The 14474-nt window shown below is 39.9% G+C and overlaps 1 protein-coding gene across 5 annotated transcripts in view; it reads left to right on the top strand.

The window, feature by feature from the left end:
- LOC116048249 (cytoplasmic dynein 2 heavy chain 1) overlaps positions 1-13815 on the top strand; it is a 112650-nt gene extending 98835 nt beyond the window's left edge. For all 5 annotated transcript variants that reach the window (XM_031297228.2, XM_031297227.2, XM_031297229.2 and 2 more), the window contains 5 exons: positions 6470-6559; positions 9224-9333; positions 9416-9497; positions 10629-10745; positions 11189-13815. In XM_031297228.2, coding sequence (XP_031153088.1) covers positions 6470-6559; positions 9224-9333; positions 9416-9497; positions 10629-10745; positions 11189-11350 — 561 coding nt within the window. In that variant the 3' untranslated portion in view covers positions 11351-13815. The remainder of the gene's footprint in view (positions 1-6469; positions 6560-9223; positions 9334-9415; positions 9498-10628; positions 10746-11188) is intronic.
- The last annotated feature ends 659 nt before the right edge of the window (positions 13816-14474 follow it).

The raw sequence follows: 14474 nt of genomic DNA, 5'->3' as shown, positions 1-14474 counted from the left end.
TTTCATTATTTCATCCATGCGTGGCGCAGCGGATCCGTGCGCACTGTCACCTGCCGTGGAGACGCTGGTCTCACTAACCTCTCCTCTGAGTCGGGTCTCCCTCGCGCTGGACTCAGTTTCACTGAGCGTACTAACACTTAGAAAATAAATGGCATTACATCAGTGAGTTCAAACTGCTTATTGTGCATAATTTGGACTGACACTGAGATGCATGTTGTTCTGTAACTGGTGTGGCGCTGCCACTTTTCTCTTGATTTCCACTTCGACATTTTTTTGAGTGAAAGAGACATTACATTTAGCACATATCATCACAGGTAACAAGCTAACCATTGCAAAGTGTTGTGCTAATGCTGGGAACATGCAAATTGTATCTTTATAGTTGTATCCATATGATGTGACAGCTACAGGACATGCTTTGAATTCTTAAGATTTAACAATACAGTGTTAGGGACAGATCAGATGGCCAGAGACTTGAGATTTGACTTGGACTTGACTTGGACTCATGGCAAAAGACTTGAGACTTGACTTGGACTTGCAAAAAATGACTTGTGAACATCTCTGCTGGTCATGCAGTTGTTAAGAAAGATGCTGAGTTTTTTTTATGTCAGGTATAATGAATCTATCTCTGGTAATCCAGTTTGTTTGGTTGCTGCTACAGCTGCAGCCAGCACGTTGTTTTACCGTGTTTGTGTTTCATGTCTGGCAACCCAGGTGTCAAAATGAGCAGTTGAAAACAACACACAGACCAGAACAAAAACAGCCAAAACAGCAGTATTGTCAAAGGAGAAAATACTGGCTTTAGCATTGTTGTCAGAGAAGATAGTATTTCAACTTAGCATGTTTCCTTAATATCTGATGACATATTGTCGTAATTCTTTGATTTAATACAGTAAATATATTACATATTGGACTTTTAAGTTTCTTGACTCAGTGGTTATGGAGAGGATTTTAGCCTTTTTTGCACCCGCAAAAGAAAACGCCACATACATTATTAAATTAAGTTACTGTTCACACATTACAGTAACATGACCTATTTAAATTAGCTGGATACATGGTTAAAAGTAATTTGCTCTTACCAGTGTATCGCCGTGTGTACTTCGTCCATATCAATCCCCACCAAACAGTCCCAAAATGTCACAGTTAGATAGTTAATGCTGTAAACATATTCTTCATACATTTTTACAATCATTCCCCAAAAGAACCAAGCAGGCCTGTCTTGTTTGCACGATCCAAATTTTCTTAGAAACTTGCCTTTTTCAGCATTTGGCTTGCTAGCTCGAAGTTTGTTGTTGTTGTTTTCCTAGGCGAACAGAGTTTAACTCCAACCACCAGTCTCCAACCACATGGCATTATGTGTTAGACTTCTGTTTTAACCAACCATCACTGATTAGACAAGCTTCAACCAGAAAAGAGGAACAGAAACAGCTGGTGATGTGATTTATATATTTGGAAAATTGACCATTTTGGGTTGTTATATTGTAAAAGTATGGCAGTCACAGCTCTGGAGGGATCAGCTTCATTGCCCCTCTGCTCAGCTGTGCAGTAAAAAATAATTAGATTCTTGGAAACTACTTAAGCATCACAAGAGAGCGCTGCAAAACATAAAAATAAATATCACCACAAGACATTAGGACTGATGCAGAGATAGCTTTTTGATTTAAGGTTAAATAATCTCTAGTATCAAACAAACGTGTACTAGGCCTTTAGATTTTTTGTTTTCACTAAATGCAGCTGAAAATGATTAAATAAATATATTGTAATCTATACTTGGTATGCTTTCAGTGCGTTCCAATAGCTTTGGAAGCAAAACATGGCTGCACAGTAACATCCCGACCAGCATGATTGATGTCCCCGGTTACACTTGTCACAGAAAGGACAGAACATCTGACAAAGGCAGCGGGGGAGTACTATTCTATATTATAGACACTCTGAATTGTAATGAAATCAAATTGGATATACCATTAGAATGTTTGGCTTTGAATGTTGTATTATCCCCTAAGATGAATTTTAACATTGTAGTGCTGTATAATCCACCATCCCATGATGTTTCATTTTATGATAACCTAGATAAACTTTTTAAATATGTAAATAGTCGCACCAAATCCATCTTTTTTGGTGATTTTAATATTAACTGGCTAGAGAAAATCCGTAGAAAAAACTTAAAGAGACTGCTGTCAAAACACAGTTTTCAGCAGATGATGAAGGGCCCAACAAGGATTACGCGAACGAGTAAAACTATGATAGATCTGATAGTCACTAACAGACCCCAGCGAATCATTAGAACGTATAATCTGCTAACGGGGCTCTCTGATCATAATATGACCATGGCTGTCCGAAAACTTACTAAACAGCATTTACCAATATTCACGAACGAAAATAAAGCAGGGAACTCGGGTATCGCCAAAAATAAGCTGACACAAGTTGAAAATGATCTAAATAATTTAGACTGGAGTAATGTTTTGCAATCGAATGATTTAGAAAATTGTTGTAACTCCCTGACGAAAAACCTCACAAACCTGATTGGGAAATACACAAAGACATTTAAATGTATGCAACGAAAAGTCTCCCTACCATGGCTGAACAATGACACTATGCATTGAAAAAATCTCTGCTCTCTAAAACAAATACCGATCTCCTCATCTTTAAAGGATTGAGAAATGCAGTAGTTAGAGAACTGCGTAAGGTAAAGACAGCCTATTTTATGCAACTGATTGAAGAATCTGAAGGAAACAGTGCATCCCTTTGGAAGCACCTCAACAGCCTTACTAAACTCAAGCCTAGTCAACAAAAAACAATAACAGAATTAGAAGTAAATGGAGTTACCAGTTCTAATAATGTAACTATTGCAAATTAATTCAATAACTTTTTTGTTCAGTCAGTGGAGGAGCTTGCTGAGAATTTTGAACCAGCAACCCTATCACAGACCACAAAGTATGAGCCATCAAAGCTTTTCCAAATTAAGGTGGTCAATCAGGATAAAGTACATAAAATAATTAACAAACTAAGTAAGTCTAAGGCAAAGGATGTGTTTGGGTTGGACACTGCCTGAACTCACTGTTCTGCCCTGGTTAAACCGGTAACCCACCTGGTAAACCTTTCCATAAGAATGGGTAAATTCCCACAAAGTTGGAAACAAGCCATCATTACTCCAATTTTCAAGGCTGGTGCAAAGGACCAAGCAGTCAATTATAGGCCAATTTCAATATTGCCTGCTCTTTCCAAAATGTTAGAAAAGATTATCACAGAACAGTTAGTAGAGCATCTTGAAAGTAATAAACGTATCAACTCCAAACTGTTTGGATTTAGACAAGGGTACTCTACAGAAATGGCTAACTGCTACCTTCCCGAGAACATCAAGAGTAAGTTGGACAAGGGTAATGTTGTGGGAGCTGTGTTTATAGACCTAAAAAATAAACTCACCACCTTCAACTTCTCTGAATATGCTATCGGTTGGTTTGCATCATATTTGGAGCATAGAGAGCAACGTGTTAAAATAAAAACTGAACTCTCAACACCACTACAATCCACAATGGGTATCCCACAGGGCTCCATCTTGGGGCCTCTGCTCTTTAGTTTATATATAAACGATTTACCAACATGCTGTCAATCAGCTAAATGTCAAATGTATGCTGACGATACAGTGATTTATGCATCAGCTAGGACACCAAGTGCAGTAGCAGAGACCCTGACCAAGGAATTGGAGGTTATATCCCAGTGGCTTAAAGATCCATCTGACGCTCAACATCAAAAATACTGTATCTATGTGCTTCTCTATAAGAGGGAAAGCCAAGTGTACTATCAAAATAGAGCAAGAGGCCATAGAGGAAGTTGAGGAATTTAAATTTATAGGTATTACTCTGGATTCCCAACTCAAATTCAATAAACACATTAACAAACTCTGTAAGACTGTCCGGACAAACCTGAACTGTTTTAGAATGATGAGGCATTACATACCTACATTGTTATTATTAGTATTTGCAATGGAAATGTACCACAGACCTTGCAGCTCACACTTCTCAATAATTACTGATGTTTGCCTTCTACCGTTACATTTTGGTTTTTACTTTTGTGTGCTCCCCTGGTTTTTTACAATAAACAAACTTCTTAACCCATTTGACAAAGTTGCTAAACCTTCACAGTGGACAAATGCAACTCTTTTCTCTCACTTTTTCAATCCAAAATCAACACCATTCACAGCAGCCGATACCGTGCAATTAAACATTGCAGTTGGTGCTAAGTGGAGAGTCTGTCATAGTGTGATTGGTTATGTTGGTGTCATTGATTCTTAATTTCCCACGGAGCACCTACGGAGGAAAACATAAATCGGCGTCTATGACGCCGTTTGCAACAACGTGACCACCTCCCCTGCTCCTTCAACACCACACCTGCCTCCACCCTCTCAGTCACTCTCTCATTTCTCTCTGCTGTCTCCTGCGGTCGGGGGGGTTAAGAAGTTTGTTTGTTGTAGAGAATTCTTAAAGGTGGTGTGTATATGCGTGGAGGTGAACTGTTGACCGCTATGTTTGCAACGGCGACGTACCGCAGACGTCGCGGCTTGCGCCTCTGGATGTTTACCGACGTTTGCCTCCCCGCCGCCTGGCTTCGGGTTCCGCTTTCGTGCGCTCCCCGGCACGTCGGGGGCGACTGGCGTGGGTGGCTTGGGCCCCGTCATAACTGCTTGCAGTTCTAGTATTTGGATTATTTTTCTTGACCAGGGACTGGGGTTGCAAATTAGCCAATTGGCTAGAAACCTTGTATGCAACAGATCTACACATATTGTTATGGCTTTGACTATGATAATTATGTATGTAATAATGTGCGCTGCATTGTCCCTGACAAATAAACTAATAATAAAAAAATAATAAAAAATAAGAGTATTTGTTTTCTGGCGTCATTAACACTGATTGGAAAATATTAACAAATATTTGCAAATTTCAATGACGTAACTTAAGTCTGTGTGCTTATCTCCTCACACACTTCAGTGTGACATACACACACACACACACAGCAGGAGAGTAACTGAATGGTTGACTTGCAGCTGAGAGGCATGCAAAGTCCCTTTTAGTTACATTATGACTTTATAGCTTGAATGATATCAAATTCTTAATCCTCAATCTCCCACTGTGTGTGTGTGTGTGTGTGTGTGTGTGTGTGTGTGTGTGTGTGTTTCAAGCAGTATTTTGATCTTTGTTTAACAGTTTAAGCAACATGGACTGCCAGACCCGTTCCAGAGTTAACAGTTGTCTCCTGAGGCAATTCTTCTTTTGCCACCTACACACAAATATGGCATTGGCATTGCCTTCCAAAAATTAACGTTTTGAGCATTTCAACCTACACATATGAGTGTTTTGGAATCTGCCAGCTCTTTGGTTAACGTATGGTTACGGTTAGGCAACTAAAACTACTTAGTAAGCATGTGGAAAGGTCCTTGTTATTGTTAAAAGAAATCCAACATTAACTGTACTCTTGTGGGTGGCTGCGGCTTAAGTGGTAGAGAGGTTGCCTACCAATCGGAAGGTTGGTGGTTCGATCCCTGGCCCTGCAGTCCCATGTCAAAGTGTCCTTGGGCAAGACACTGAACCCCGAATTGCCCATCGGTGTGTGAATGTTTATCTGATGAACAGGTGGAACCTTGTACGGCAGCCTCGCCCACAGTGTATGCATGTGTGTGAATGGTGAGTGGTTCCTGTAATATGTAAAAGTGCTTTGAGTAGTCGTTAAGACTAGAAAAGTGCTTTAAAAATACAGTCCCCTTTACAGAAAGCAATATTTTGAGTCTCTTGTCACTGTGAAGTTTGGGGGTGGATTTCAGTTACTCTAAGTCAAATATTTATACAGTATTAATACAGTAAGACAACCACTCATCTGGGTATATGCCAACTCTAACCCTTAGAGATCAGAAGTTTAGAAGGTAATGTCACCACTGACATGGCAGAAAACATGGACGTAGATTATATGTTAGCCAAATTTTGTTTTAGCCAGACCACAGTGTCAGCCGAGTAGAGTGTATGCCCTTTAATAACTGAGGCACAATGTTGTCGGGTTTATCTGTCTTTTGCACAATGTAGTGACTGTGGTAGACTTAAGTGATGGGGAGAGAGGGAGACAAAATGCAACATAGGGATGGGGACATTGTGGTATGCGATTTACACCAATCAGTGTATCCCACAATTTAGTTACTTTTAAGACTTTATTAAAAAAAAGCAGAGGGACAAATCTAGCAACTTTTTGGGCAGACAATTGCTACTTCCCCATGAAGAATGTCTTTAACACACAGCTCAGTGAATCTGCAGTCTTCTTGCATGCTGTGGCTCTCTGGGTTGACACCTGCGTTTATTAAGTGAGAGAGAGGCACGTTCAGTCATCCACACAGTAGCCTGACTGAAGCACGAAGCTTACTGATTGCAGAACATCCACAGCTAAAATATTATTTTTCATTTAATCTTCATCTCTATGCTTGTTTCCTCAGTGTCCTTTAACATGGCAGAATAAATGGGAGGGACCAGAAGAGCCAATGCAGTACCTCAGAGCTGTAGTAACACAGGCTCTCGCCACACAGGTAACACATGCATGTGTATGCACAAAGAGACATACTGTGCTCTCTTTCTCTGTCAGTCTATCTGTCTCTCTCCCTTTCTCCCACAAGCACACAGAATACTTACAATAAATAGACCGGTACACGTGTACTCATGCACATAAGACAAACAAACCTACAACCGTCTTTAGCTGTGATGGTACCATAGACTGTATAGGATGGTACATTTTAATTTTGGAGAATCTCAAAAAACTTCTTCTTTCATATAACCATTTAATATTTCTGAACAAGTTTCAAACGATTTAAAAAGGACTTTGCACCTCAGACTTTCCTTCCCACAATGGCCCAGACCTTGAGTATTTTCTGGTGTTTCCCCTCATGACAAGAATCCTTTGGCTGAGCCTGGGTCCAAGGACCAGACTAAGTACTTTTGGCTTATGACCAAAATTATTTTTTGACTGATTGAGGCAATGTGTTGACTAAATCCATGCCTGAAAAATTCTAATGTTGTTTTCAAAAGCTCTTCATAAATAAAAGCAGATTATCATATAAAAGGATGAGGTTCTAGGAAGTGTCTGCCCTTGGTTGGTGCCAGGAAATGATGGCTCTGTCTGTGTCTGACTGTATGTCTACCTCAGTATGTTCTGGCAGACTAGAATACACACACACACACACACGCTCAGAAATGTTTATTTTTATGTGAATTTGATGCATTTCGTTATTCATGTGGGCGAGCCTCACTGCCTGTGTCTGTTTGTCTGCGGGCCAGCTTGCCTGCCTACCCATCTGTTTGTGTGTTAAAAGTGTGTCTCCTTGTCTGCCTGTGCCATCTCTCATTTCTTTCTGCCTGCTATCCTCCCTCCCTGTCTACCTGCAGTCCATCTGTCTTCATGTGTGTCAGTCTGAAGGCTGTGCTGTCCTTAACTGTCTTTTTCTGCCCATCAGTACTGAGTGATATCTCTGTTAGCAGTGTGTCTGTGTCCTGTTAGCTAATCAGCCTAATAAAGGCAGAGACGGCCAGAGCTGCTGCTGTGTGGAGCTGCTGAAGAATAAAGAGCTAACAGCACAGCAGTGCACCCCAGATGAGCAGGACGACCTTGAAAACCCTCAAATGCTAACACACACATATGCACACAAATACTATGCATAACAGCACACACTGGCTCACTGTATTATTAATACCCAAAATTATTGGTACACATCTTCCTCTGTGTGTGTGTGTGTGTGTGTGTGTGTGTGTGTGTGTGTGTGTGTGTGTGTGTGTGTGTGAGAGAGAGAGAGAGAGAGAGAGAGAGAGAGAGAGAGAGAGAGAGAGAGTGAATGTGCATCTGCCTGTGAGTATGTGCCTGTGTGAATGTGGGCATGGGCTTGCATTTGTGCATATTTTTTTTTTGGCATAATGCTCATCCCAATTTATCTCTAAAGCCAGTGGAGACTGATGCTGTGCTAAAAAGGAATCCATTTATAATAGAGATTGGATCAGATGTTTGCTCATTCTGCCTATATCTGTCAGCAATTTTCTTCAGCTGACCTCCAAAATCCACTAGTGTATATGATGATTTAGAGAAAACTGCCTACATGTTAAAAAAAAAAAGAAATGCAAAAAAGCCCAGAATAGATCAAAATCAATCTTAGGTCAACACTCAAGGCCTAAATCTGGCCACTGCAGCCATACAGGCTTATGTATATCACAAAAAGCTTGGCTGTAAGTGTAAAAAGGACAGTGAGATCAGTTGTTGTGCCACTCTGCAACATTTTCCAAAAAGAAAGGAAAACATAGAACGGAGAAGGGTTGTATTGTGAGATATATCGGGTTTAGTCCTGAGCTATGCCTTTGACAAAAATAAGTAGTTTGTGCAGTGACACAGAAGGAGGCTGCTTACATGATCAAAGAAGATGTTGCTGAATAAGGAAGAATGGATCAACACATTGGAGAATGCTTGAAGGGGTCTATCTCTAGTCGTACATATACACACTGTGTATATGGATACAGTGTTTGTTGACTTTTAGTGTCTTTGCACATACACATCTCTGTTTCTGCATGCATGTTCCTGTATATTTCCAAGTATACTGTACAATATATGCACATGCTCAAATGGGATTGTGTGTGTGTGTGTGTGTGTGTGTGTGTGTGTGTGTGTGTGTGTGTGTGTTTGTGTTTGTTGGGGTTTCAATGTTATCAGCTTGTTGATATGGTGATGAAAGGAAAAGGGGACATTAAATACTCTATTGGCCACGCATTTTTATTAACTTTGTGTTTTGTTCTGTTTTTAACCCTTAGTTTTTATCTCTCATTAACAAATACGCACTGACTCGGATAGGAATTATGATCATTCCACTCACAGATCGATGTTCTCTATGAATATTTAACGAGCCAAATACAATACAAAATCAACCATTTGTATTCTTTGAAAAAAAAAAATATTCAGGGCAGGGTGAGAGGGTGAATATTTACAGTAAATATTTTAATATTTAGAGCCGGCTCTATTTGTGTCAAATTTCACCACTTTAACTGAAACTGAAATTAACTTTCATTGAACCACTAAATGTTTTGCCTGACTTTTGTGTGAAACTGATGCAATTTTATGCCAGAATTATGTGTTATCTTTAGGTGCTTATTTGTTATTTGCTAGATTTTTGCTTCAGTTATCTGTGTGCCTGTTTTATTCTATATGTCTGTGTATCCAGAGTTGGGTGGAGCGTGCAGGCAGACAAGCTCTTCTATCGGACACCCTGGATCTGTCTGAGCTCTTCCACCCTGACACCTTCCTCAATGCTTTGAGACAGGAAACTGCCAGGTACACTGAATGCTTGTGGGTTTATGTGAGATCGAAAGAGTATGCGTTCTAAGGTTAAATACATCTTTTTTTGTGGTTTTAGGTCCATGGGTTGTTCTATGGATAGTTTGGTGTTTGTTTCATCATGGAGGAGTCCTATTGCACAGGCCAAGCTACAAGTCAAGGTAGAATTACGACAAGCACACATTACCATACAGATCATGCATGCAGACACACACTGCTCCCATCCAGCTGCAGAATACTGGCGCTATATACTGTCCATTGCAGACTCTGGCTGAGTGATAATTGAAAAATAATGGAGTAAAAGACGGCAAGAATAGAATACTGATGCAGATGAGAAGGCAGGACCTGAACAAGAGAAGAAAGTTAGAAAGAAAGCAAAGAGTTTGCTACTATCTATTACTGTAGAGACAAGTCTGTTTCCTTTGACAGCATAATTCAGAGACCAGTCATCTCTGGTCTCCTCTGCTTTTTTCATGCATTTGATGAGCATAAATTCATACAATTAAAGGACAGAGACAATACCACAATGAGTCTTAATTTATTTCCCTTTCGTGCTCTGATTTCAGGGTGATGTAATTGTATTGTCTACAATTTAAATACTTTTAGGCATTTGTTTCTTTTCTGTCATGGCAATACAAATTGGCACGGCTTGCCTTGCACTTAGTTAAAATATACAAAGAGAGAGGGTAAGGGTGTGAGTGCTTAAAAAGAGGCTGCAGCTGCAGGGAGGGACGGGAAATGCTCAGACATCTGACAGAGAAAAAGAAAGGGGATAGTTGTTGGGAAGCAATGAGTTCTCTCTCCCACACACACACACACACACACACACACACACACAGTGTAGCCTTTTCTGGATTTTTCTCTCACTCGCTCTCTTGCTTTTTCTTGCCCAGATTATGGTGATTTAATAGTTGTCTGTGTATGTCTGACTTGACGCCAGAGTTCCCTTTGTCTGCTCTACTGTGGAAAATCCCTGACTCACTAGACTGAATTCACTCATAGAAACACTCTCTCATGTACAATGTGCATAACATGCTAGGTCACGCGCTACATTTCTTTCTGTTTACATGCGCTCTTCTTTTTCTACTTTTTATTTCTCTCTTTTCATCTATTTATATCTCACCAGACTTTTAAACTGTGTCATCCTGTCCCTCTGTTTAATTTACTTCTTATAATCTCTTCTCTCTGTTTTTTTTCTCCTTACTTTACAATCACTTTGTCCTGTTTTTGTTATTGCCCCCATTACTTTACTCCTTTTGCTTCTTACACCATCTCTTTACTTCCTTTTCCAGGTCGGAGGTCTCCAGTTGGAGGGTTGCAGTTTTGACGGTGTTCATCTTTGTGAGAATCAACATGACTCTCCCAGTGTGTCGGCTGTCCCACCATGCTACATGGCCTGGGTTCCACAGGTATGTGTTTGTGTTTAAAACAGCAACACTGAGGAAGTTCAGTCTTTTGTCTGTCTGACATTCAGATTGATTTGAAACATGGACAGGACATGGACTTTTGCCCAAAGAACCATATATGTGCTTCTGTTAGATTGTGTATAATGTCTGATATAATCATGAAACTAACAGTGATAGACTTTTTGTAAATCCTAGGGCATTTAGCTTTTCAATCTGAAAAGTTTAGACGGTTAAACTGATGTATTCAGGTCTAAGCAGTTGTCTGTGGCTGAATGCTAAACACGTTCACTCATGGGGATGTTGGTGTATTTATTTATCATTCATTAGTGTTTGTGGGGTAGCTGGGTAACACATATTATTTTATCATTCTAATACATGTCAACTACTTGAATATACAGTCATTGTGCATACATTTATTAATTTGTGTGTTCTGCGTTTGATCTCAGAACTCTGCCGCTGACTCCGCTGCATCAGAGGAGAGTATCTGGCTGCCTCTGTATACGAGCTCAGAGAGGGTGAAGGTGGTCACGCACATCTGTCTTCCCTGTGGAGCGAACCCCAACCAGTGGATACAGACTGGAGCCGCTCTCTTTCTCAAACAACAGTGAAAGGACAAGCACATTGAGACCGTAACGACGGGGGCTTTTTGTGAGCACTGTAAGCCTCAGGTGAAGATAATATTGTCATGAAAGGTGGATTTGACTGGGGCATCAACTAACAGGACAAATTATTAACACTCCAAAATGTCAGGCTGTGATACTGACGCCATCATTCATTTAATTAAGCACCTTAGCTCGGAGACCAAAAACTTAAACATGCAGTTACTGTATATCGTGATTATTTGCATAATATGTTACAAGGGAAAGCATCAAAGGAGAAGAAAACAGAATAACTGACTTTGCAGTGGTCTGCTTTTTGGAACAGCAATGCTAATACTGGAATGAAAAGTCCTTTATTTTTCCTTTAATGGACCAGAAAGCAAAATGGAGCAGCAGTAACATCTTTAATGAGACATACAGTACGCATTATATTATTTGGATCTCAGGTAATTTTGAGTACGTGAATTATTCTACTGTTAGTTTCATAAAACACTACGCCACTCATTTTATACATTTCATAAAATAGTGTGTAAACATCAGGGATTCTTGTTACCTTGTTTAAAGAGGTTGTGAAGACAAGGCAACATTATCCACATTTCAAAAGGTTTTAGTTTTGAATGTTTGTTTCACAGTTATCTCAGTTGCCTGAGCTCGTATTTATTTAATAAAGATGAAATAAATGTCATTATTGCTGTCATTTTTCTAGTAGTAGTAGTCACTAACATGTGCATGCTTCCAGTAAGGTGGTTGGTGAGAAACTCTCTGAATTTCAGTTCAGCATCAGTGTAGAAGTTGAGAATATTTCCAAAGCACAACACAAAGCTGGGCTGACCCTCCACCTCACACTATCAGAAGTCACAACTGTTCAACAGTAAACAATAGATTACAGTTCACTCTGCTCAATCTGCTCATTCTATAGTGCTGAAACGAGAGGTGTCTGTTCTAAAAGCAAATGGTGGTTCTCTCTCTCTCTTTCACACACACACACACACACACACACACACACACACATTCACAAATACTCAGCTAGTTCCTAACCTTTGTGTGATTGGTTCTGAGTTGAGGTTTAGCGGAGTCAGTGAAGCTGTGATGGATGGCCACAGAACCCCAAGGGAGGGTGTAAGATGTGTATGTTTGTGTGTGGTTGTGCTTCAATCCAACCAAGAGCATCACATTTGTTCGATGGCTTAATTAAGCATTTTATTTCCTGTATCTGGCTTTTTTCCAACCCTGTGTGTATGCAGTTGTGCAAATGTTTGTGAGTGTGTCTGTGTGCACATTTATGTGAATGTGTGTGAGTTTGTGGAGACAGAGAAAAGGGTTGAAATGAGGGAGGAGCGGGTATTGTGTGTGCACTGCAGTGTGACAAAATGGGGGTGAAATGGAACAGCAGGTTTAAAAAAGAGAGGATTGGATTTCGGCAAAACACAGCCCTCTGGGTCAGAGAGTGAAAGAGAGGCAGAGGGATGAAGGCAGAGAGAGAAAGAGAGGGATGATGCAGGGAGCGAGAAAAAGGCTATAAAACCTAAATGAGAAAATTGCAGAGAAACAGGAAAATAAGGACGACACAGGTGACGGAGGTTGGGAGGAGAGCAGGGGTTAAAGGGAAATAGTTGGATGGAGAAGGTTGGGACAAGTAGGGTGGGAGTTATGGGAAAATGAACATGAGGGCAGAGTGTGAAAGAGAGGGAGAGATAATGTTCATTCAGGTGATGCATTGTTAATGGCTTACATAATACTACAATACAGAGCTGACAGTTGATTTGTTCTTCGCCTTTTCTACAATCTTTTTTGTGATCAAATTTTTATTTTCCATATGCAAATAAACAAGCAAAAGTGCAAAATATTGGTTTAGATGACAATATACAGAAAAGTACACTATACATACTGGAGAAAGCATAGTTTAACTTTTCCACAATCTTAAATGATATGAGGAAAAAAACGAGAAAAACCCTTTGACCTGATTATTTTTCCTGAGTTTAGCAATCTACCAAAAGCTTCTTAAAATTCAACATTCAAAACAGCAAGTGTTGTTGCACAACTATTCCTTAAGTTTTGATTTGACTATTTATCCTGCAGGCAGAGGTGGAAAATTAACATCAGCATTGCAGCAAACAGAAAATGCTTTGCAGAGGGCTTGTTTCCAAGGTAATGTGTTTTACAGTCATTTTCCTGAAATCCACCACTCAGACATAAAAAAACCCTCTGTTTTTCTGTCTTCTGAGTTCTGAGTCAAATCATTATCGTCTCTCCATTCCCCTTCTTTTGTGACCCTCTTAAATTCAACTTCCTCCATTCATTCTTCTATGACGTCCACCATTCACAGTGTTTGGGGCTTTCCTACTGTATGCTGTTTAACCAACAATACAATACAATGATTATATAAAGCTTGCCTATGTCAGACGTAAACATTTCTCTTTCTATGTGATAATCTTTCCAACACACATATTTGTAACATGTAGTCCAAATAAATACTAAAAAACATGAGGATATAAACAGAACAACGCCTGACCTTTTCATTTGTTTTCCTGTCCTGTAGATATGTAATCACGCCATCTCAGAATACAGTCAGATTTCTTCATGTAACAACATTGAGTCTGTTCTTATGCAGCTTGTCTAATGCATCAGACCTTGGTATTTTAACTTTTGGAACCCAGCACACTAACTGGGCCAAGATCTGGTGGGTCCCCATAAAGCAATAGAAGTAAAATGTCTTGGGTTACTGCATGAGGCGAGATTTCTCAAGTAGGTTTCCGGATTTAAAATGTTAATCACGGCTGCATCAGACTTTAGCCACGTTTCAATGAGAGAACCACAGAAACCTCAGATGTGCCACAGCCATCTGTATGTGACTAAGTGCATGACTCACTTATAATATAGCCAAACAGTAATACCATAACATTTTTAAATTTGGAGTTATTTTTTTATTTTTTTGCATCTGACTAATGTGCTCCACTTCTAGTATGCACAATGCTATTTATCTTGTTTCGGGGATTTTGAGCAGGCTTTGTGGCTGAAACCTGGTCTCTGGGGCAGCTAGGGATGACACCTTTGGTATCTCCCACTGCTTCCATCAGCTTCACTGTGGACACACTGTGTGATGCCCACATTTCACTGTGCTGTTTTTCCAATA

This window comes from Sander lucioperca, chromosome 5, assembly GCF_008315115.2.
Source record: "Sander lucioperca isolate FBNREF2018 chromosome 5, SLUC_FBN_1.2, whole genome shotgun sequence".
Lineage (NCBI taxonomy): Eukaryota > Metazoa > Chordata > Actinopteri > Perciformes > Percidae > Sander > Sander lucioperca.
Note: the sequence above shows the minus strand (reverse complement) of the source record. Positions and strands in the feature narration are given on the sequence as shown.